General features: G+C 39.2%; 1 protein-coding gene across 1 annotated transcript; it reads left to right on the forward strand.

The window, feature by feature from the left end:
• Positions 1-14,904: 14,904 nt before the first annotated feature.
• Positions 14,905-16,473, forward strand: nkx2.4a (NK2 homeobox 4a; the record flags this gene model as incomplete). Its single annotated transcript, XM_084568788.1, has 2 exons — positions 14,905-15,274; positions 15,812-16,473. The coding sequence occupies 2 exons, from the start codon at positions 14,905-14,907 to the stop codon at positions 16,471-16,473; spliced, it is 1,032 nt and encodes a 343-aa protein (XP_084424914.1).
• Between the last annotated feature and the right edge of the window lie 8,552 nt (positions 16,474-25,025).

The raw sequence follows: 25,025 nt of genomic DNA on the forward strand, positions 1-25,025 counted from the left end.
TTTAATTTATGGAACCATTGCACAATAATAAAACATTTATTTATTAACAGTTTATTTCACTATCTGTTAGAATCTGGCACAAAATGCCTCGATGCTCGTTTGGAACTCAAGTTGAACTGTATTAAACAGTTTACTGACAAATATGAAGACAAACCAAATTTAGCTTGCATGATATTAAAAAGAACACAGAAGGCACAATCTTGACTACAAGACTCTGAGCATGTTGAACGTGGCGCATTATCTCAGTTTGACAGCAGTTTACTGCTGTGTAACATGATTCATTTGAATCTTTTGAGTGAATCCACTGTATAAACACCACAACAGCATTGTTTAAGTGATTATGCAGTTTGATACCCGGCTGCCAACTCTGAGGTCTTACCGTCAGCTTCTTTTCTTTGTAAGCTAAATGCAAATGTTGTTCTCTCGCGTGCATAAATAACACAGCTGAGAGAAAAGAGGAGAGAATCGATTTGCTTGAGCGTTCCTGTCTCCACGTAAAGTCAACTATAACTGCAGTGATTGTTAGAAGCAGATTTTAGAAGTAGTTTTTTAGTTCCATATTAGTAACTGATGCCAAGAAATGACATAGTAAGAAGAACATTGTAAATAAAAATCCATTGGGACGTTTTTCTAAATTCTAAAACACAACAAGTCATAATCAGTCAGCGAATAAGACTCTTTTACTCTGAAATAAATGCATGTCTAGTCAGCTTCTATTCTTGCTTCCTTGCACAAGACAAAACATGCAACCTTGTTTTTCCTGTGGGAGACGCTGATGGTGCACTTCTTGAAAGGTGGCAGCAGCAGGTCTGAGTTTAAAGGGCCGCAGATGACCTGCAGCCAGCTCAGAGTAAACTTTTTTGGTATGAAGGAGCAAACGTCAAGGTTCTTGACTTTGCTGAATGCTGAGATTAGGAAAAACAGCAGAGTCCGCAGACACAAGGAGACACTGCCAGGGTGATCTGGTAGAGTGCTCGCAGAGAAACGTTCCTGTCCTTCCCCACGTACCTTCACCCCTATATGTTTCCATGCACAAACATGTAACGAATGTGATGAGTCAAATAAAAGACTGAAAAAAAATCTTGCTGGCTTTTATTCTGGTTATTTCTAAGCTAACATAATAGACACATTATAAATGCATGGCACATTTCATCTGGGAACTTCATTCACAGCCTCTTTACACATTTATTTAATCTAAAATGTGTTTCTAAAAATATGCCACGGTATAGATATTAACTCGTATTCTAACAGCTTCGTCTGTTTCTCTGAGAGACAATAATAAATGAGAACAGCAGCCAATTTGAAGGAAAAAAAAAAAGAAAAAAGAGGACGTTGAGTGCTATTAACGGCCAAATGTGTCTCAAGCAGAACCAGCTCTCACTGGTGTCCAAGCTCGGCCAAATCATTGCGGGCATATATTCTGTGTATAATGTGTAAATGGAGAGATGGGCAAATTAGTTAACTTAAAGATCAAAAGCAATTCTTGATTTTCTCATCGTGAAACATTATTCACCCTTGCCGCCCCACGATTCTCCCTAACAGCCTTTTAAATGCTTAACACTGCAGCTTTGGAACAATCCAGCGATACTAAGCAGCTCTCACGGCATCATGTCAGAGAAGTAAAGATATGTTAAACCTGTACTGAAATGAAATAATGTCACCAGGAAAAGAAGATATATTAAGTTTTCAGTTGCAGAGTCCAAAATACGGATCTCTCGTGCACTCCTACGGTTCACCACCAAGCAGCCTGTGGCCACTGATAAGGCTGCAGGCTCTTTGCAATGAGCACACGAATAAAAACAAGACAGAATTTCACACCAGGTGACACCGTGCAACGTGCTCACTCACTGTTCTCCTTTAATATGATGTTTGTGGCATGATGCAGCTGAGACACCTTAAAAGAAGCTTCATTTTAGTGACATAGTCCTGTTAGACTGACCTGGAAGGATCCAAAAGAAGTGAAGCACAAACCTGTGAATTTAAGTAATAAGTAATGTCAAATGAGTCTCTATAAACCAACACAACTATCACAAATGCACAACTTAATGCACAAGCTTGACAGTGTTTTATATACATATATTGTATTTTGATCAGTGACTTACTTTCAAATCTCTTGCAGATAAAATTAAATCCACTGTGCATGATAATCAATATTTCGAGCCACCTCAGCTCAAAGACCTCTGTTGCATCTGTGAGTTCTATTAAAAACTGTGCTGCTGTGATATGATATGCAAATTGCCATATGGTCTCACTTCCCTTTGTCTTCTCTTTCTCAATGTCCCACCTTAGGACTTGAATTGTCTTGTATAAAACCCACAGTCCGCTGCAGTCAGGTGGGCTGGATGGGGGACAGCGCCGACAATCAGGTTCCCAGAGTTCAGTGTTTATGCCTTTCACTTAATGGATTGTCTCACCTTCTTCAGAGGATGAACATGAGGTGCTTGAGATGCCAGCACTGCAAATGGATCCTGGGGCTTTGAGCCCGATAACGACCGGCAGTCATCTGTTTCAGACATGCTTCATTCAGCACGCGTGATCATCAAAGAGCGGCAGTGTGGCGGTTTTACCAATTCAAATTGTCTAATTAACTTCCTGTGTAAAGAGGATGGAAAACATGTGTAGCAAGTTGTGCCCATCGTGTGTTTGTGCACTTGTACTTTGTGGTGAATTCATAATGTGTTCCCCAGCTGTGTCTGCATATATAATAAATAAACACATAAAAGCTTTTCATGATATGTCTTGTTGTGGCTGAATAGGTACAGCGTTACAATAAGACTGAGCTCTGCACTGTCTGACTTCATTGTGTCAGGTATCACATTATGCTCTTTGAGTTTTGTGCGACTGAAGCAATAACCTTGAACTTATTTATGTCTGACAGTCACGGATACCATCCTCTGTTTGCATCCGTGTTTGCATCAACACACAGGCAACACAGCAGCACAACCACAGGGGCATCCTTACTAAGACAGCTGAGGAGCGTCAGATGCATGCACACTAACATTGCAGGAAAAAAACGCACCACAACAAACATTACTCAAATACGTTTTATATGAATCTATATGGAGGGACATTCATTGATCTTTTTTGCATGCTTTTATTTCTTCATATGTTGTATCCTTGTTTACATTATGCTTTAGTCAGCAATGTTGCACCCACTGTTAGGACATATGCAACTGCAAGTTTCTCCACTAGCACCTCAACCATATCTCTGTTTTTAAGTTTCCAGTCTCTGTTTACACTTTTTTAGTTAAACCACGGCAACGCCAACATCTCTGACATCCTCAGCCCTGGTTCAGCCTCCGACCGGCTCAGTTTTTCCTCTGCTATCCACGGCCCCTGTTAGAATCCCACACAGTGCTCCCTCCGGCGTTTTCCATTCTACTTATCCTGAACATTCAGGTCTTCCTATGCTGCTGGCATTGTTGAAACTGACCATTTGACCTTCTGAGTCTGCCGTCCCTTAAATGTGAAGACATAACTGTTCATATTCAACTTTTTTTTGATGCATTTCTGTGTGTTTTGTACGATGTGTGTAATGACTGAACTGCTATTTAAATATTTTAATCTTATCTGTACAGCACTCCAGATTGTTCTGTTTTAAATGTGATTTGTAAATAAATCTAGCTAGACGTGTTCATTTAAATAAATGTTGCCATTACACTTGATTTTGTACTGGTATTTTTTTTATTTTTTGTGGGTTTCACTAAATCACACAGTCATTTGGCTGAATGAATACAGTATATTAACATTAACATTATGTCACATATGTTGATGTAATAAAGAACGAATTCTAAAATATGTACATGTGTATTTACTTACGTTAATAACTAAATAGTAAACTTTCAAGTGCCATATACACAAATTCTGCTACATGTCATTGGTAAATACTGCACACTAGGCAACAGCAGTTTCATTAAATAGCTAATAATAATCATCAGAATAAAATCATACACGTGCACAGCTGTGCAGTATAAAAATACTGTATGTATGTGCAGTAGTCAGAGAGGCGTAAGGAACACCTACGGCATTAAAAAAACAGTCAGTGCTTTCAATTTGTAACTCTCTGAGAGAGTGATATAATACACAGAAAGAATGTCTTTACTTTATCTGATATAAAAGTGCATCAATCAGTACAGTGTTTATATACCCCCTGTTAAATAAATGGTGCAGTTTGTAGTGTTATTTTGCAGTGCTGGATTAACTTCCACCCTGCAATATTCTGGTCATCATGGTAACCTACATATTTATTCATTTGTTGTTATGTGCAAAAACACACACATAAAAAAAAAAATCCCAAACAACTCATGTTAAAGTTTAATCAGTGGACACCTGACACCAGAATTAACAACATAAAATTGCTTGAAAAATCCCTACATTATATAAACATGAAGACAATAGTGAAATGAATGAATGGAGCATAGTGACAAATGTAGTGTTGTTGTTGTTTTTTAACACATATGAAGGCCCTTATGAGAGCGGGTGAATCATTTCTGGTAAATCCAAAAGCCACTTTAAAGTGCATTTATTTTAGGGCAGTAGCACGTCTGTGAGGGGATGAGAGGGCTAATGAGTCACCTACCTCGGCATTTTCTGTCCAGATACTCTTGAGCAAGACGAGCACAAGACAGCAGGATGCCAGCAGACATCCCTGAGGCGTGAGCTGTAGATCCGCTCCATATAGATCCCGCTGTACAATAAAAGACAGTTGGAGTGGGCCTCTGTGTCGCTGTCTGTTAATATCCTTCTACTGAATTCTGGAAAGTGACTGATACGTGTGAAAATGTGCATTGTGTGAAAATTTTCACTAAAATACACTTGCAAATTTGCGGCACTTTTACAGTAAATATTGCCACAAATGACGGAGCAGCGGGTTTTCCAACAGTTTACAGTTAATTTTCCACAATGAATTCTACTTTACAGGACATAATAATAATAATTAACACTAATAACAATACCAAATTAAGCACATTGCTGCATTTTCCTGATTTTACATTACACTGCTTGCAGCAGAATTTAAACACTACCAGCAGCAGGATAGCCAGGTTCACAACAAAACAACACCCACATAAACAATAAAGCAGTTTTTGCTCTCAGTCATCACCCAAGTCAGAGTCCTCCATACGTGCAAAAAAATGTTTTCCACAGTTTATTTGAAGCTTACATGTGAGGCTTCAGCTGGGCCTTGACTGACTTTATGAGCATTTATTCTTGAACAGACATTATTTTTCCAATTGTTGGTTGTCCCTCAGTTATTAGATTCAGTATGAGCTTGACTGAACTGCAGATTAGAGAGACTGCATTTTAAATACATCCATTACAGCCTCTTTTAGTTCAGAAAACTATTTGTAGAACAGGATTAATCATAATGTTTTAAAAAGAACTTGAATGTAGTCTGAGGTGCAATTTGGGATACTGCAGAGAACATATGGAGACACAGAAAGGACACCAATCAATTGATGGAGCACATCTATAGAGTTCATCATAAATGCCACAATGGTCCAGGCAGACATTTAAAACCATTTCTATATAATGCAGCAGATACTGGTCATTGTTTGGCTGTACACTACTTGCCATAGCAGGAAAAGCAAGTGTCCGTTCAAACAATAGCAATGATCATGACAGTGAGCCAGGACGCACGATTCAGGGAATAAAAAAATAAAAAAATAAAAAAAATATCAAAATATAATTCAGCCTTCAGTATTTATACGTGTGACTCCTCAAAATGTCATCCATGAATTATGTCTGTGATACCATGTACAAAATATCAGAATATTAAGAACACTGAGCAACATTTTATTCCCAACGTGCATGAATAGATTAAAAAATACATAGCATACATCAGGATGCTGACACATCCCACATTGTTTAAGATTAGAAAACATTATGTTTTTATGACGTGTTTAGATTTACTGAACCTGCAAGACTGTGTTTTTGCATGTCCATCAGATTTATTCTGGCAGTAAATCCAGCAATGAATCAAATAAAAGCAGAGAGAGGTGAGCAGTGGCAGGCGGCTGAAGGACGCTTTGTGTGTTTTCCTGTTGACTGAGCAGCAGCAGTCGCCCAAGTGGAGGAATCTTTTTATGGCTCCTGCACTCGTGGCTGGAGGGAGGAGAGAGGAGGAAACAGTCGGCAGCGTTTTAGCACACAATTTCATGATGGTTTCAGAGAAGAGGCCGGCCAAGCATTTCAAGTGGCGGAGCAGCGAGAGGGCAGCATTGTAGAGGAGAGCAGGTAGTGTAATGATCAGGTAGACAAGATGACATCAAGCGTCCTCAGAGATGGTCGGGCACAGAGAGCTGACATCCTTCCAGACAAAAAGAAGCACTGAAACGGGACGAGACAAAACCAACAAACGGGAGAGCCATTAGCTTCGGGAGGACTTGTTATTACTGTACAGCAGAACAAAGTCAGGGACTCAGTGGAACGCACGCAGGAGCAGACATTTGTATTGTAGATGTATATTTAAGAATAAATCAAGAGGTCCTTCTGTGCCTAATACTTGTCAGATTTTACATGTCTCAGCAGTCATAACAAGATTTCAAACACACTACCTTCAATTATATGCACACAATAAACTGCAAATGCATAATCAGAGGTCTGATGGTGAATACAGGAGCATATACACATGTAAAAATTAACTGTGTGGCTTCAACTTTAGTGTTTGACAGTTCCAAATTATTTATTTTAGGTTTTGTTAAAATTACACTGAAGTGGTGCCCTAATAAAAAACAATGTACTAATAGATATGGCAGCAGTGTTCATGCTTGTATGATACCCCTTATACTTCATAATATTCTATTTGTATTAACACACAACAAACACCTTAAAAGGTAAAATAATAGTTTCTGCATGATGATCATACAGTGAAGACAAATGAATGACACATTAGATAATTATTATCAGTACCACTTTCAACACTCAACATGATCTTTTTTATTGAAAGATCCACTTCTGAGATAACTGATTATTTTTCCTACTAGGTTCCCTTCCGTGCGGTTTTCTCCTTTTTATAAAACACACATCATCATTTTCACCTGGCGTGACAGTTGACCTGGTGCATGTCATTCTCCTGTCATTTGCAGACAAGCCCCTGGGCTAAATCCCTCTCGAGTGCCACAAGGCAAACAGAATGTTGCATTTAGGGGCTCATCAAAAAGAAAGAAAAGTGTCATGCATGTGATTTAATTTTACAGAAATGAAGGATTTTAAAATACCTTTTAGTGTTTATGCACTAATATATTTTCTTTTAACTTGAGTGCGCTTCTTGTTTGATATAAATGTGTCATTTATCTGTGACTAAGGAGATTTTACCGTATGTGCACAGTATGACCAATTCTAAGAGTAACTCAATTTACAGCAACACTTACAAATGGATTTATTTTATCCATGACAATTCAGGGTTAAGGTGAAAGTGTCACCTCAAATTGGTTAATTTTGTGTTGCATCTTAAATTACCATGTTAATCTCCAGCCAAAGCCGATTCTCTATTTAGTTGCTTAAAGCATCTCTTGTATCTCAGGGTGCTCCTAGCATGCAAAATGATACAGTTTTGCTGCTGATGTTCCTGCTGTAGTTCCTTTGATGGCCACCGAAGAATTATTCTAAGATTTGAGGATATTTTAATATGTTGCTTTTGGAGATCTGAATAGATTACTGATAGACAGCTTTGTATTTTGATCATTTTACACAGAATTACTGTTGAAGTTATGACATGCTTTGACACCATCTATTAAATTAACACTGGTATAACACTTTCAGGGTTAATTCTGATCACAATATATCCTTGCCAATAAGTACAGGCTGTTAAGTGACCTTATAGCCAGCTTCCTGTTGATTCGTGGAGCAGTCATTTCACTGAAACGCTGCTCATTTGATTCTGTTTATCTTGGCAAAGTCTACATAAGAAAACCAAAATTTCCACTCTTTTCAATGCACTTTTAATTTGCAAAATGTTCCACAAATAGTGCATATAAACAAAAATACAGTTGTGTTTTTCTGTATTTTCTGTTTTTGTTTGTTTGTATAAAAAGCCAGAGCCAGGAGGTTAATGTTTGGTTAATGATTTAAAAAGCAGCACTGTTGATAAAAAAAATAATTCGGGTACAAAAAGTGTCATTGCATGAGGCATTTAACATGAATACATGTTTTGATAGGGTTGTTTTTTGACAGAGGCAAATAAGAATAGAGACCAGGCATAATAGAAATTAAACAGGATAACAAATATGAATTATGCAAACAAAAACTACAGTTTGGAAAGAATAGTTGACTATATGCATGTAAAGTCAATTTCACAACAGTGATCATGTGAACAAATTAATTTCAAATATAAAAACTGCTATTTTTCATTTTTATGCAACTTTATCTTTATAATTTTGCAGGAAACATCCGGATTTCTTGTTTAAATGCCAGTCTATTTCAGTTAATAGCTGATTTAGATAAATAAAAATTTGAATCCCTTCACACCCTGCGGCTTAAATGGGCTTCGACTTTATATTTGAAATTGCGGCGCGTGGTGTTTTCTTCTGTCTGCCAGGATCAATACATTCAGAATATGAAGCAGTGTCGTGCTGTGTTTATGTGAATTCATCTAAATAATGGTAGGCTATCAGGCGGCCTACTGGATAAAAGCATCCCAAAGTGGGGACAAACAGACAGGTAAAAATAAGGCATTGATATGCAGCTTCTGCTCACATTTCCATTGCTGGGCTGCGAGGCCATTTAAAAAGTTTCCGTCTCCACGAGCCGCACTCAAAGTGCTTTGAAACTTTTGATTAGAAGATGCATCTCTTGACTGCTGAAAACAAGCCGGATAAATGAATTCCAGGTGTAAATGGACATCAGGAAACACTCGATACAGATTGCAGCAATTTGCATTCATTTCAGGTGTAAAACTGTGTTTGGTGATTATTATTATTATTTCTATGAATGATAGTTTGAAACCTTACGTGCTAGACTCCTGTTCCTGCAGCATCTAAATGTCCCTCCCAAATAACGAGACTGAACTAAAAAGTTTCCACAGTGCTTCAAAACCTCTACAAAAAGCCCCAAATTGTGTCATTTATTTTGCAATTTTAACCTGTCGGAATTACAAGACATCACAGCACTGCATTATGTTTTGGCAAAAACTTTTTTATACACTATACGCTTTGAGTGATGCAAATTTAATTAAAAGCAACGCCACCGTACAAAAACTATTCCTTCTAAACCCAAGATACCTGCCAGACACTGATGTGTGTTTTGCACAGTGAAGTGGACTAAAGGTTGTTACATAAAAAAAGGCACAATGCCTGAAAAATCAGTCCAGGACATCACACAGATTTCATCTTACCCCAACAATCCAAAGCAAGGGCAACAAGACAAGAGAGAAAGATTGGCAGATACATTTTGCCATGTGAGTAACTGGGTGACAAAGCTAGAGTGAGCCACGGTTGAGTCACAACCATACTCTCTAACAGCTTTGTTTACCTGCCCCTACTGCTGCCACAATTAATGCAGCGGAGAAGTGGACGAACCAGGTACCCTTGGAACCAAGCACCCGGCCCAAGTACACTATCTGCTTTGTTCTGCCATGCATTTGGTAATCTGCATTGATCTGCTGCTGTGTTTTTTTAATTGCCGTTACAAAAGAGAGCAGCTATGCTAAAATATTGCCACTCAAAACAATGCAGAGGGCCGTGGCACTCACAGGACACTGAGGACCTAAAATTTCAGGAAGCTAAATTAGTTTCGAACGTGGAAAGGTGGAATTTGTCAGCTTTTTTTTTATTATTATTTTATTTCATTTTGTGAATGTTTTAAATGTGAATCAAAGTGACAGTCTATAAACAATTACATTTATTTATATGTTATTTAAAAAGAACATGATCCAGTCTCACAATCCACTCTTTAAAACTGATCATAACTCTTCACAGCTTGTGTGTTAGAGGAACAAACTTGATGGAGGTTTAGATGACATTTACATGCCATAGGTTTGTAATGGACATTTGTAAAATGGCTTCATGCTTTCCATTTTCTTGTCTTGAACTTTAAGTGACAGTCGAACATTTTGTGGCACGTAAAACAACACCAACAACACCTCACCAAATGCTAAATAATCTGCTGTTAGTGGGTTCAGCACACTTGGGGATTGAAGTTGGCCCACACATCTTTGCTTTTCCACTCAGAACACTGCTCCCCTGTCATTTAGGAATATGATAGCATAAAAGTTTAATGTTTTTTGTTGTGTTATCTCTTAAAAGTGACTGTTAGCTTGAGTATAGCGTGTCATTTTTCTTTGCTGTTTCACTGCCCTGGTTTTGCGCCTTGAGAGATAAAAAGAAAATTGTCTCAGAAGACACTTGAATTGAACACAATTTAAGAACTTTGGTTGCTCTCAGTGTTGTACAGCAGAACGTCACTAATTTCTTGGAAGAAAATACATTTTCTTAAAGCCAGTTTTGCCAGAGGTGTCCCACCTCAGCACAGTTTCCACTGACTGATTAGCTGTAACTTAATCAACTAAATGAATTGCTGCATTGTGAGACTATAAGAATAACTTCTACACTCTAATCCTATTATGACATGTTGAATTCTCCTGCTCTCCATTTTCCCCAGCTGTCAGATTATGGTCAGCATCCCATTAAAGCCCATATTCTGTTTTTTGGTGCCCTATTAGCATCATTTCGTCCATCAAGCGACATTAATTGTGAATGAATGCAAACTCCTGCAGAAGAATACGGTCTTCAAGAGGTCTGTCACATACTTTCTCCACTTGGGAGGACCTTTAACCTACTTAGCTGAGGAACCGCACCGTTTCAAGTAGTGCAGCTGAAAGATATGCACCTGCCCGCTTTTTACTCTCACACTGCTCGGCGATTTAAGAGGAGAGAAAGTATTTGATCTAAATGGTACTACACTGACTGCAGGTGTGGAATTTCCTCCACAAATTTACACGCCAATTCAGCCCCTGGGCCAGCAACGGTGCAGATGTGGTTTAATTCTTTAAGTTTAGAGTGAAGAAAACAATTAATTTGTTGGCGTTGCACGGCTGGTGGATTCAGTGTTCAAGTTAAAATGAGGTTTCGTTTCTTCGCCACGGGAACAATAAAGGAACTTTTTTTTTTCTTCTTTTTTTTGCGCGCCTAAAAACGCCCGAATAAATATAAATATCAGTGCTCTGGAAGAAAACATGTACAAAGCAAAACAGATTTGTGCCACCTTTTTAAAATTTCCATAGCTAACAACCTGTCCTTTATTTGATTTTAAACACGTGTGTAAATGATTTTTCTGTTCTTTTCTGCTCTTAACAAATTGTAACGTGAGAATTCGCTATATATCCTTTTCAAATACATTTATGGGTCTCCATAAATTTAGAACACAATACATCTGCATCTTAAACATCTCGAAGTCCGCGGTTTCGTGCGTAATCGCAATATTTTTTAAACCCAGCACACCAAATTATATCATTTATAGGTTCACATTTTCTTTCTAAGGGCATACAATATACCCAAAGCGCATTATACCCAGAGACCGATGTACTAATAACAAATTTCCAGATATCTAATGCACAGAGAGGCCCGAGACAAAGGGAAATTCATGTTCACAAGTCGTGCGTAAATTACGCACAGAAATTTTAAACCGGCTAGATACGTTAGATTTATTTATGACATTATTACATGTTTCATTTCTCTAGTCAAACATATTTTACATTTTATGAAGAGGATAAAAATAGAAGAAATTTGGATAACACTTTCAAATTTGGACGCTTGTTTAAATGTCACTCGCGTCGTATCAGCGGGAGAGGAGAAGTGAAAAGTTAAGTAAGAGATTTAGAGACGGCAAGAGTAAATAAATCCCCGTGTTTTTTTTGCACTCCACGCTCGGCCTGGTGTGTGGCTGGGGTGGCAGGTCAGGACCCTGGCCCTTCAGCCATCTCTCCACATCTCTCAGGGTATTGAACTAGCAACGACGAGATGGAGAAAAGCACTTTGGTAACCAGGCGCTTGGATACATCTGCTGTGCTGAGCTGAGGGGGTGATGATATCAGGGAAATGTTCTCTGTAGGATACAAACTACAAATGGGTTGTTATTGGGTTGTGGTTAAGGTCGCTTAAATAATGGGGATATAAAAACCCACAAGTTTAGAGAAAACAGTTAGGATATCTTTGACGAAAGTCGATGCTGTCTATTTGGAGAGCTTAATTTTTTTGTGCTGGTCATTTCTATTATTAATGCACACAATATCAACTATGAGATAATTAAATTACTGAAAGCAAACATACTAGGATAGACTAATGTTGACACTTGTTGTCTTTCTTTATAGGGGGCTTCTATTTGTCTGTTAGCAATAAAGTAATCGTAGATGCTTGTGAAATATTTTCCACAACAAGTCATTGAGAAAGTTTAACAGTTTCATCAGGTATTGGAAAGATATTTTACCACAACGCAAACTAGAACACCGTACCCGTGCATATTATTAGGAATAAAAATCATTTTTGCTCGCCATGCTGCTACAGACTTACCACTTGTCTTCCGTGAGGCGACAAGGGTCAGTGTAAGCTCATTTAAATGCATATATTGTTTGATATTTAACAACAAATGCATCGCACACGCTTGCTTTGTGCTGCCACGCGCACCGACAAGATTGTTCTGACAAGTACTGACAAAAATAGCTTCAAACGGAGGTTGCCATTTTAATTATTCTTCTCTGTAAAAGATTTATTAACCAACCTTGGCTGGGCCTTCATCGCAGTCCCTTTTGGCACGTCGGTTTATTCGGCTCCCGCCGCCTTGGCCACATCACCTTCAGTGGATGCAAAAGTTAACTTAGATTGACAACTGTATTAATGTGCACTATAAGCTCTCATAAGCGTCGCATGCAGCCAACCAGCTCCAGATTTTTATGGGATCCTAATGTGGAGGGTTTGTGGACCAGGGTCCTGCTCTCTGACTCGGTAATCCACAAGGTTGAGAGGTTTGCCTCATTTACATAATGTTAGAGGTCTGGGCCGAGGCCTACCTTTCTTTTCTACTTGAAAACCATGCTGCCGTTTGCAAAAGAGTAGAAAAGGCGCACAGACGTCTGGACAAGTATAGTTTTCAGGCAGGAAATATTACTTTACTTAAATAATAATAATAATAACAATAATAATAATAAAAAGTTAGTCATCAGAGTTGATTTCTTAAGAGTCTGTGGTTTACAGCTTCTTGTCAAACTATTTTAGATGTCTTTCTTCTCTGCCTTTCTAACAACTCCAGCTGACCCTGGAATACGCACACATTGTTTTTCTGTTTTTTTGTTTCTCAGCAACAATAAAGTCTGACCACTTCACATTAAATCTGCTGCGGAGCCTCGACATCTGGAGGGGGGAGAAACAGAGAAAGAAAGAAAGGAAAAAAGGAAGAAGAAGAAGAAGAAGAAATTCTGAAATATGCACAAGAACAATGATTTATTGCAATCAGGCTATCAACTTAACCGGAGATTGGTGTTCTTGATATGTCGCTATAATTGATGGCTGACCATGTCACATCTTCATTTGCTTAATTAGGGTAGGTAGCTACTTGCTGCCATGCCATGCTAAATTACATTAGTAGCTTCATGCAGACGAGTGCTTGCTTCCTTCCTCCGGTGAAGGAAGACAGCGGCACATTTCACGTCTGGAAAATAAGCTCCGAACTGAACACCTGCTCCTGTTGCCGTCTCCTCTGAGGCGTCGAAAATGATTATATATATATATATATATATATATATATATATATATATATATATATATAAACATAAATCAGACATAAATATCACCACGAACAGCCGAATACTGTCTCTTTGATCGGCTTCAGTCTCGATAATGTGTGATATGCGTGTTGCAGTTGAATTGCGCATGTTTGGCTGTAATGGGAAGATTTATTAACTGCTGTTCATTAGTGCCATTTGTAGTAGCTCCTTTCTCTTTTGACCCCCTTGTTGTGTCGCTCTTCCTCTTATTCTTCCCCTGGCGCCAGTCAGTTTGCTCAGAGATTACAATGTCAGGTCAAGACTGCAAAGTGTCATTAATGCATGTTGACCAGACTTAAGGGTTCGAGGCTTACAATATTGTCTCCAAAGTGCATCCAGTCTAATGAATCTAATCTAATCTAAAAAAATAAATAAAATAAAATAAAATGAAAAAAAAAATCAGGTATGAATTAGACATTATTGCCACGTTAACCCTAAATTATTTGTAAATTTGAATGGTTAGTTCTGGCAAATCTAATCTGTAATCGTGTGCCACGCTTTGTTTGAATGTGAGGTAGTGACATACTCACTATTTGGATCCGTGTCCTTTCAGCATTTTGTCATTTTTGAGCCTATTTGGACTTGTCCCTCTCTGGTGGGGCAAAATGATGCTTAAGAAGCATAAATGAGCCGGTCATACAACTTCATTGTGCCTCTTTGATGATACTCGGTGGCCCTTGTGTCTGTTCAAAGTGCTCTCAAAGTTTCTAGAAAGAGTGGAATTCCCTACTGACGCAAAATAGTCATATGTGGTCAGATCAGCTGATGTGCAGAACATAATGGGGTATTCTCACCTGTTTATAGTCGTCAGAAAAGTACAGAATCATAAATATGTGGCGTCGCTTTATTCGCGTACACGTGTTAATATAAAGCAAAGTGTATTTTCATGAATTATTTCCCTAAAATGTCAATGACTATTGTTTGCTGGTTTAGGAGGTTTGCTCCGCCCCCCGTGTTTGTCGTAAACCTGGCTCCTGGCTCCAATAAACCCGGGCTAAGAGCGCCCTGGGCTCGCCTCCTTCTCCAAGGCGATCAATAGGATCTCAGGCGCACTACAAGCACTCTCTTACGTAGACATCCACCAAGGAGAGAGCCGATACAACAACACGGTTGATCTGCTCAAACACAAAAATCTACCTGCTTTCTGAATCATGTCGTTGAGCCCAAAGCATACAACGCCTTTTTCAGTGACAGATATTTTGAGTCCAATCGAGGAGACCTACAAGAAGTTTAGTGGCATGGATGGCGCAGGGAACCTAACCTCTCCACTGGGAGCCTACCGACAGCCTCAGGTGTCTCAGACCGGCATGCAACAACACTCCATGGGCCATAACGCCACCGTGGCCACCACTTACCATATGCCGCACAGCGTCTCCCAGTTCTCCCACAGCGCAATGGGGGGATACTGCAATGGAAGCATTGGCAACATGGGAGACCTTCCGTCGTACCAGGAAAGCATGCGGAATAGTGCAGCAGCAACAGGGTGGTACAGCGCCAACCCTGATCCAAGATACTCCACAAGTAAGTTCGTTTCTCTTTTTATGCACACTTTTCAGACTTTCCTTTCTTCCCTCAAACGAAAATAGATTTCACGAAAGGCATCGGAAAAAACACATGAGAAAATGTCGTCGTATTTTAAAATTATTATTAAATTGTGATGGAGAGCTAAGGATAAAAACAATTTCATGCAATAGTTTATAATGTTTTACACAGTCTTTAATTTAAAATTACATTATTGACATTATTGTGATTAAACTGAAAAGGAGATCATTCTTTCAAGTCTGGCTCGACTTTTTATTAAGTAACTAACTACCTACTGTATTTTTAAAGGGATTTATTATTATTATTATTATTATTATTATTATTATTATTATTAGTATTAGTATTATTATTATGTGTTTTTAGCTGATGCTTTACAACCTCAATCCAACTTCAATAAGTAATAGAAATAATAACCAAAAGACTTTCAGGCGAAATAGTGTTCTCCTCTTCTGTTTATTGAACGCACATATATGTATGTATATTTTTAAGTTTCTAGATTCATGGGACCTTCCACAGGTATGAACATGACCGGCATGGGGAGTCTCACAGGAATGGCGGACGCCACCAAAGCCATGCCAGTTCTCCACGCTGCGCCCAGGAGGAAACGGCGCGTCCTGTTCTCGCAGGCTCAGGTCTACGAGCTGGAGAGGAGGTTTAAGCAGCAGAAGTACCTGTCGGCGCCTGAGAGGGAGCACCTGGCCAGCATGATCCACCTGACACCGACCCAGGTGAAGATCTGGTTTCAGAACCACCGGTACAAGATGAAGCGCCAGGCCAAGGACAAGGCAGCGCAACAGCTGCAGCAGCAGCAACAGGACGGTAACCTGTGCCAACAGCAGGCGCAGTCCCCGAGGCGCGTAGCCGTGCCTGTTCTGGTGAAGGACGGTAAACCGTGCCAGAACGGCGCCAACACGCCAACGCCGAATCAGCAACAGGTACAACAGAATCAACAACAAAGTCAACAACAGAACGGAGCCGGAGTCGTGCTCGCATCCTCGACTAGCAGCCTCAGCCAGCATCAAAGCCAGCAGCAGGTGAACGCTTTGGATCTGGAAGAGATGTCACCGAGCCCCCCCTCACTCCACAGCCAGCTCAACATGGCCCAGATAGACACATCTGCTGTAGATTACACCAGTAACATGGTCAGCTCAAACCTCCTCTACGGCAGAACGTGGTAGGACCTAATACAGTACTGTCACTTTCCACTTTTTCTATGTGAATCTGCGGATGAGCCCATGCAAAAGCAAAACACTGCAAACTATATATATATATATATATATATATATATATGTATATATATATATATACATATATATATAATGCTGAGGGCTGAGGGCTGAAAAAGGGGGCCCTTTGGTGTTGGAGGGGACAAGGCGCACAGTGGCGCACCAGCTGATCAGGGCACATTTTCTTGACATCTCTGACAGGGGAGTCTATTTTTGAACATTACAGAAATGGCCGCCCTTGAAAGCAATTATGTCGTTTCTGGACCTTTTGTAATCCATGTTTTGGACCTTCCTCATGATGTTTTAAACGTAGTCTATGTTGTTGAAACAAAAAGGAATGCTGCTTCACTTGAGTTCGGACTGTGGGGGGAAAGGTGGGATCAGGTTTGAAGTACACTAAGCCACCACTCCTTATTTGCGGTGATAACCTGGTATTTTATGATATTAATATTGTAAACTAATGTATTCATTTAGACTTATTGAATAAAGTAGGGACTTGTATATTTGGCTAACACACAAGAATGCGTTTAACTGTATATTAATCGTTATTGCGTCCACTTTTATGTTTTCTTTATTCTTTTGTAAGTTAAAAAGGAACAAATGCGTGATGGCTGCTGTATATGTTTCAAAACCAAGTGAACGTTAACAATAAATAACTTGAAGTGTGAGAGCTATTCCTGGACAAGTAATTTTTTTTTTTTTAAAGGGATCTGTTTTGGAGTGCATTTTCATTATGTTGTGATTGAGACCAAATTGAGCTGGAAAGCAAGGTCGATGAGGGAGCCAGCATTGTTCAGGTGACATTTTGGAGGGCTGCCTTTCATGGGAGATGTCTGCAAGACTCTAAGACCGGGAAATCACTGACAATTTCCAGCAGGTTCAATATTGACTTTTAATTTATGCATTAATGAATTTGATTTATTTTATTTTATTTTTTTTACTTTACAAACTCTTTAATTATATTGATCTTATTTTGTGTAACAGACCTTCGTTTTGCCGCAGTGTAATTGGTCAATTTTATTGTGAATGCGAGGTTTTATAAAATACACAATGACTGCCAATTACTGTGATAAGAACGAATATATTATCTAAAGCATTGGAGTACATGCCTGGCATTATTATTATTATTATTATTATTATTATTATTATTATGCTACATTAAAATGAACTACCATAATCATAGTTATTATTATTATTACTACTCAAAATAAAAGTTTACATCGTCCCTTTCAAATCAGATGTGAGTTAAAAAAAAAAGTGCTTCTTAATTTTATTTTGGTTAAATTTTTTTTTCACAATTTAATTTTAATTTGTAGCTTTTTGCAAAAAAACTGTCTCCGAGTGTAAATAAGTTGAGTATTTATTAGGATTAGTTATTTTGGATTGGCACACAACATGCTGATGTTAAAGTGAGAAAATGCATCTTCTTTCTAAATTCATTTCTATAAATAAATAAATAAATAAATGAAAATTTAAATTTCAGCATATTTCTGTTTTATAACATCTGTTCCACTCTCTGTTTGACAGAATATATACGACGTGGACATGAGTAAAAATGTAATCAAAGCCCTAAAAGTAAATAGAAATACTGCATGGATTGTTTTATTTGTTTTTTTATTTTTGGCATTTACTGTTATTATGATTTTAAGCAACGATGATATTAACATTTATTTGTAAAGCCTTGAGAGGAATTTTGTGCAAAAGTAGCCAGCAGAACATGCCTCTTTTCTTTTCTTTTAGTCCACATACACACACACACAGGGACCCACACACACACAGAAGCACACCACTAACCCCATTCTGAGCAATCTCTGTACAAGATGAATGATTTGTGCAAACAAACTCCAAAGTGTTTAAGGTCATCACTTAGCTCAGTGTCAGTTCTCCTTTGCTTCCGTCCTCAAAACCTTTTTTTTTTTTTTTTTTTTTTTTACACCAGCAGCGACTGATAATAGAATCTAACATTTCATTTCCTGTGGTCATTTAAACACGTTCGGAAATTACTTCTCAATCCCCTTGCTGATGACACCCTGTGATGATGATGATGGCTATCAGTGCATCTCAATGGAGACCTTGGAGAGCCTCCATTTCCAACCCCTTCACATACCTGGCAGCTGTATGTATATGTGCTATCATCCCTACACTCGAAGGAAGCGCCAGAGCCAATATGCACCTGACATTTGGAATTGAGCGCGTCAACTCCATCATAAGGGAGTTTGATAAGAGCATTAAAAAAGAGAAATGCATTCCACAATATACACTTTGATGCTGCAAGATGCTTCTGATAGATTTTGTCTCTAAATTGAGGGCATGAATGAGCTGTCAACAAAGCTTTTGATGGTGGGCCACATGAAATGAAAGTGGAGGTGAAGCCATTCTTTTCTCTTTTCAATGGCCATAGTTATGGCGCACTAATAGGCTATGCTTGGTAATCACTGGGTATTGTGCCTGTTGCTTCTCTCAGTTTATTGGGGGGGTACCTCTCTTTGTAAGGATATATGAGACAGGCTGGCCACTGTAATTGGTGCTGGCATCATCATTTCTGTCTGGGAAGTTTTGGTCGCTACAGTCTGGTGTTACTTCTCTGTGTATGTAGGTGCAGGCCCTGATTAAAGGTTTGTCGTGTCAACAACACCCACACTCACGTGCACTTGCTCATTTGTTCACGTTGATGTGCACCAAAAAAAGCAACTGAATAAGTCTTGCATTACGTAAAATTGCACATAGCAGATATTTCCACCCGGGCTGGAAGGGGTCTGTCACTACACTTCAATGCCATATATGCTGTTAGCATAAACCATGAAGCCTAAGATATTCCATTTCACTGATGTAAAGATTTTTTTTTACCATTCTTCTCAGGTAATTGCAGGTTGCGCCGCATAATGTGAATGTAGAAGGAAGCCTTGATTCAGTCTCTGCAATGTCCCCCCCAACTCCCTTCCTCTCCATTATTCTACTTAATATGTCAGAAGGTCTGATCGCAGAGAAACCTTTTCAAGTCCTATTGATGTGTTCCTCAATTGACCATGGCGACCTAGCAACCTGGAGAACACTAATTGGCGAGGTCTTAACATTATTGGCTGCATAGTTTACACAGAAACACAGGCCAAGCATGTGCATAACCATCATCATGTACAGTTGACTATTTCTTGTTTTTTTTCAGTTTTTCCAGTACAATAGGAGTAGAACTTAATTTCTTTCATGTCTTAACTACAAGGCAATTAAAACAGAAAGCTAAAAGCACAGTCGGGCCTAGTTTCCGAGTGCAGCAGTGGATGAGTAAGATTTTTTCCTGAAGCATGCACAAGCAGGTAATGATAGAAAACTGTGACTCCACTTCATATGCTATATATGGATGGTAACATATGCATCATTAATCATCATGATGATCATGATAATGGTTGAGGAGCAAAGTTTTACTCCCACAAGTTCCTCCATGTCCTCTTCACCTCTTTCCCAGAAGCAGTCCCCATATCTTGGCCCTTGTGAAACGATTAGGAGAGGCGAGGTCCGCTTTTTCATTTCACCCGGAGAATGAATGCATTGAGCTGACAGATTTTAATTAGCGGATTGCCCTTGCATTCTGCAAAAAAGGGAGGCAATCTTTCTCTACTGCAAACCTGCACCTGCTGGATTTGTTTGGTTTCCACGGAATGAGTCACTTGCAAGTCGATTTGCCCCAGGAAGCAAAAAAGTTTAATTCCAGTCATTTTCCAACAGGAAAAAAAAAAAGCCTGCAAATACTCATCTTGAAAAAAATCTGAACATTTCAAGGAGGTCAAAGGACTCCAAAAGCGCTTCTCGCTCAAACAGATTTTCAGTATAATTAAATACGTGAAACCACATTTTTCCATTGGCTTTGGTTTGATGATAGTGCGAACTCAAATGCGCACACACGCTTTTGGTTCTATACCTGGACTGCTACTGGCTAATTCTGTTGCTTACTATGAATACAATGTTAGCAATATTAGGCATTGCAGGGGCCAAAGCAGCCTCCTGAAGACTATTCACAACTGTCTATGGTAGAGGAGGAGCTGAGGTTGAAGGACCAGGTTAGGAGTGTGTTTATGTGTGTGTGTGGTTGAGATGTGGGTGGGGGTGGGAGTGGGGGGGCATCCCTTATTAGAAAACCATGTCACATTCTCTCCTGCGCCAACCGGACTCGCTGCGCTGCCAGTAATCCCCCCTCCAAGTCCCCCTATGCATGTTATTCAATTCTCTCATAAGTAGTTAGAGAAACTGTTTTCAGTTGCCACTAATAACTACTGACCTCCAGTGACACAGGCCAACAATAGGTTTGTCAGGCCTGAAACGCACAACTAAAGAAGCTGATTAGGAACTCAAGAGGTTTGAAGCAAGAATCAATGGCTGCTCTGTCCTGCCACAGTGCTTCCAGCATGGCACCGATGATTGCGGGACCTCCATTAGTTATGCCTCATTAAGTCCCACAAACTCTTCTTTAAGAAAACGTCTTTAGCCAGGTCTGAAATCTATTACAGTTGTGAATCGTCCAGTGAGGTGACGCTGTTATTAGGCTTTAGAATAGAAGAGGATGGAGAAAGGCTGGTTTTACAGTCTAATAATGCCTTTAGTGTCTAAGTTTCATTCACAGCGCATGCATCAGCAGGCCTTTGTATCAGGACATAAGGAAAGCAACTAGAAATTCTGCAACCAATAAGCTACAGGCTATGTGGTGAAGAGATACTATCAATATGAACAAACCACTGCAAAGAATTTCATGTATTTATTACTGTCATGTCAGGAAGTGTTTTTTTTTTTAATGTATATAAGTTCAAACAAGTTTTGCTCTGTCTGCATCTACAGTTAAGAACTGTGAAGTAAGACGCGGAAGAAACTTAACTCACACTGCTAAAGGCTGTAAACATCCGTAGCCAATATTTTTCATGACTTGAAGGACACGGTTCTCTACAAAATAATTTGTAAGCCATTCAACATGCGCCTGTTCTCCTGTATGTCTGTCACAACTGCAAGGCTACACATGATATAATTACACTCCATCCTTGGAATGGGTTTCAAACTGTCTGAAACAACCAAAAAGAAAATCAAACAAGCATGAAAACTACTAATAAAAAAAAATAAAAATAAATTAAATTTTGGCATTCAGAAATATGAAAAAGACGCATTTACTGGACAAAAGAGTTCATCTCTGTCCTTCACAGCACTCCTCTTTACTTTTGAACCAGCAAGCAGTTTTCTCCCATCTCACCGTTGCCACGGTAATGGCCAGCTGCCAGTCTGCGGATTACTGGTTAATAGGGCCAGAGCTGGAGAGCAGTTCAATGAAGGTAAGCAATGGATAAGATCAGTGTGCGCTGGCTACGGCAAAGTTATTTGTGTGTGTGTGTGTGTGTGTAGGAGTGTGTTGCTTTATTTCCTTTTGTTGTTGCATTTCTTTTTATAGACTGAATGTGGCTACACAAATAGAGTTTTCGGATGCAAAGTAAACCTTTTTAATTTGAGATAAACATGCTGTGAATAACACACAAATGCACGAGTGAATCAGAAATTGTCAAGTAAAATTCAAGAATGACGCTTTAAAAATGCCCTCAGAACTAGTTAATGTGGGGCAGTGATGCAACAGCAAACAGCCAAACACACACACACACACTGATGCACACACATGACATGAGTGGCAAAAGACAACACAAACAGCCATCACTCAACAGCTATGTGTGTCAAATTAGGCCCAGAAGGACATAATCGTTTCTTCAAATATAACATTCGGTAATCTGCCCCCTCCAAATCACGCAGGAGTCTCAATATAACTGTCCCAGAGGGCCACGGGGGCCAAACAGGACCACCCACTTTCTTTTCAATTATCATCTTGCGGCAACCTGTCTCCTCTCCAGCATTCAGCGGGAGACACTGACTGCTCTCCAGAGGGAATTACAATTAGACTGCTGTTTGTCCCTCGAATAAACTTCCAGACTGTAGCTGACAATCTCAACTCTGTAGAGCAGGGTGACCCCGAGGACAAACAGGATTACGTCCCAAATCCCATGTTCCTTTACTCTCTCCCCTCTTCCTCTTGAAGAGTGCTGTGGTCAGGGGGTCCCGGGGTGGAGGCAGGGAAGGAGAATGTGGCGGCACAGCTGAATTCGCTTTCAATGCAAACACACAAATTAGTTTTAGGTATGAGTGACGTCAGTGCAGTTTCATAGCCAATAACCCTGTCTTTTATTCTGGTTTATCTTAAGGAAATTCGGATCCTTTTGCGTGGGTGAAGTTTCAGTTAAATAATTTGGGTTAAGTTTAGAATAAGTTCTCTAGGACAAATCCATGGAGTCATGGAATGATTACCAGGATATGACTGAATCAGAAACAGAAACATCTCAACTGTTTTTGGTGAAACCTTAACCCCTAAACCAAACTCTAACCCTAACCCTAGCTGAAAAGTGAAAACCAGACACAATAAACCTGAAAATAGGGGTCATGATAGGTTTAAGTGGACACATGGCCAGAAAGACACGCCAAAAATGTTTCTTGCCACATAGAAATACGTACTATTTCTACTTAGAGTATACACGGCAACATCTCCCTAGTTTGATTGTACTGACATCAATAACTTTTATAAATCAAAATTTAAACCAAAAAGTGTGGTTTAACAACTTTTCTTTATCTCAGGGGATTCCATTTTTTTATACTTTAGCTTCTGAATGATAATGTTCTTCTTAATTTAAACTTAAACATGCATCTACAGTGTTGTTAATGTTGAAAAAACAAGGGGAGTGTCCCTCTATTCTCCCAGCAGGCAAACATTAGTCTATTATTTACTTGTAACTTGTATCTTCTGTGTATTATCTGTCCGTTAAAACCTCATCAGTGCAAATCACACTGAGAATTTGTCTCGGGAACACCAATTAGGGCACAATCCACATGGGACAAAGGCTCTGTTTGGGATGGGAGTCACACTGGCCGGTGGATCTGGAGTGTTTATTTGCCCCGCTGCAGCCAGCTGGTCATACGAAGGCACAGAAAGGGTACATTGACTCCACCCAGCAGGGGGTAGTGGCACAGCAAAAGGGAAATGGGACTCTTTTTCACCTCGCCTCTCCACAATGCAGCATGCCCAATCAAAGAGCCCCAGAGCCTTTTGTGGGGGAGCTGAGTGGACAAGCGAAAGAGGGAGGGACAGCGAGGAAGGGAGGGTGTGTGGGGGGCGTGGGGTGGGGGGTGGCTGCCAACCCCTCCTCCCACTGCTGTCCTGTCTGTGCGGCCAGCCACACTTCACATCTAATTAGCGGTCAGATCCACTGGCCCCTAATCAGCAGGACATGTTAAAACTGCCCTAATCAGGCCTAATCCTGGCTTTGTGTCACACACACACCCTTCCTCTGTCTACTTACTCCGTCTGCTGTATTGATTGAGGCATCATTTGGGGATTTGGTGGTCAATATACTGCAATCTGCAGTGGGCTGTGGGTCTGAAGCTTGTATGATGTCATCTAATGTAACTTTAAAAAAGTAGCCCTTAAAAGTAAAGCTGTCACGGGTGACCTTACTTTCTAGCAGGTCACTCAGACATCTGAGATACAGTGAGGTAAAAGTGTTTTCATTTGTATTCTTTCATCAAACTAACTTTAAAAAAGAAAAGGTGATAAAAAAACTATGTTAACAGCCTATAGATAAACCATAATAAATTGATACAAATGAAAACGATAATGGTTTTTGAAGGACTACTGTTAGATAAGATGAAATCTGCAAATTCCCCGGCTGCTGCTTCACATGTATTAGCTGTCTAATATAAATTTATATATATATACACATATATATATATATATATATGTGTATATATATATATATATATGTATATATATATATATATATATATATATATATATATATATATATATATATATATATATATGTTCTTTGATTCTCTTGTTAAAACTGTGTTTTGCTCAATCTCCACTCTAATCTAACCTTGACCTCCTTTAAGACGTCAAGAGCCACCTTTCCTTTTTACTTTACATGTACTTAAGTTCTAACACACAGTATAGATCACGACTTGGAGGATGTCCTCTATACAGGTTATAAAAATTGCAGAAACTTATTTTTTTCTTCACCAAGCATATTCACTAACTCTTATATATTTTTAATTTCTGAAGTGTATCAAAGTATTCTCTACAACCTTACATAACTGATAACGTAGTGGAAAAAGGAGAAGTTTACCTTCAGGGAGGGCTTTCTGTCAGTATGACTTTCTGCAAGAATCCTGTGGTAGTATAACAGTACAGATGTTCTTATATTTTCCTTCCTGAAACCGAGTGCCAGGTGCCAGATCCAATACAAAACAAACAAACAAAAAAAAAATATCCAGCATAAAAATGAAATACTTTTAAAAACTGTCAAAATGCAACAAACATTTTGATAAAATAACATTTTAATCAGTATAGTAGAAGTTTTCATGTTGTTTGAATATAGTTTTCACCTTTTGCTGCTCGAGTTCTTCCTTGTTTTTCCCCTTTGTCTCTGTGAACTCGT

Source organism: Chelon labrosus, assembly GCF_963514085.1.
Source record: "Chelon labrosus genome assembly, chromosome: 20".
Taxonomy (NCBI): Eukaryota; Metazoa; Chordata; class Actinopteri; order Mugiliformes; family Mugilidae; genus Chelon; species Chelon labrosus.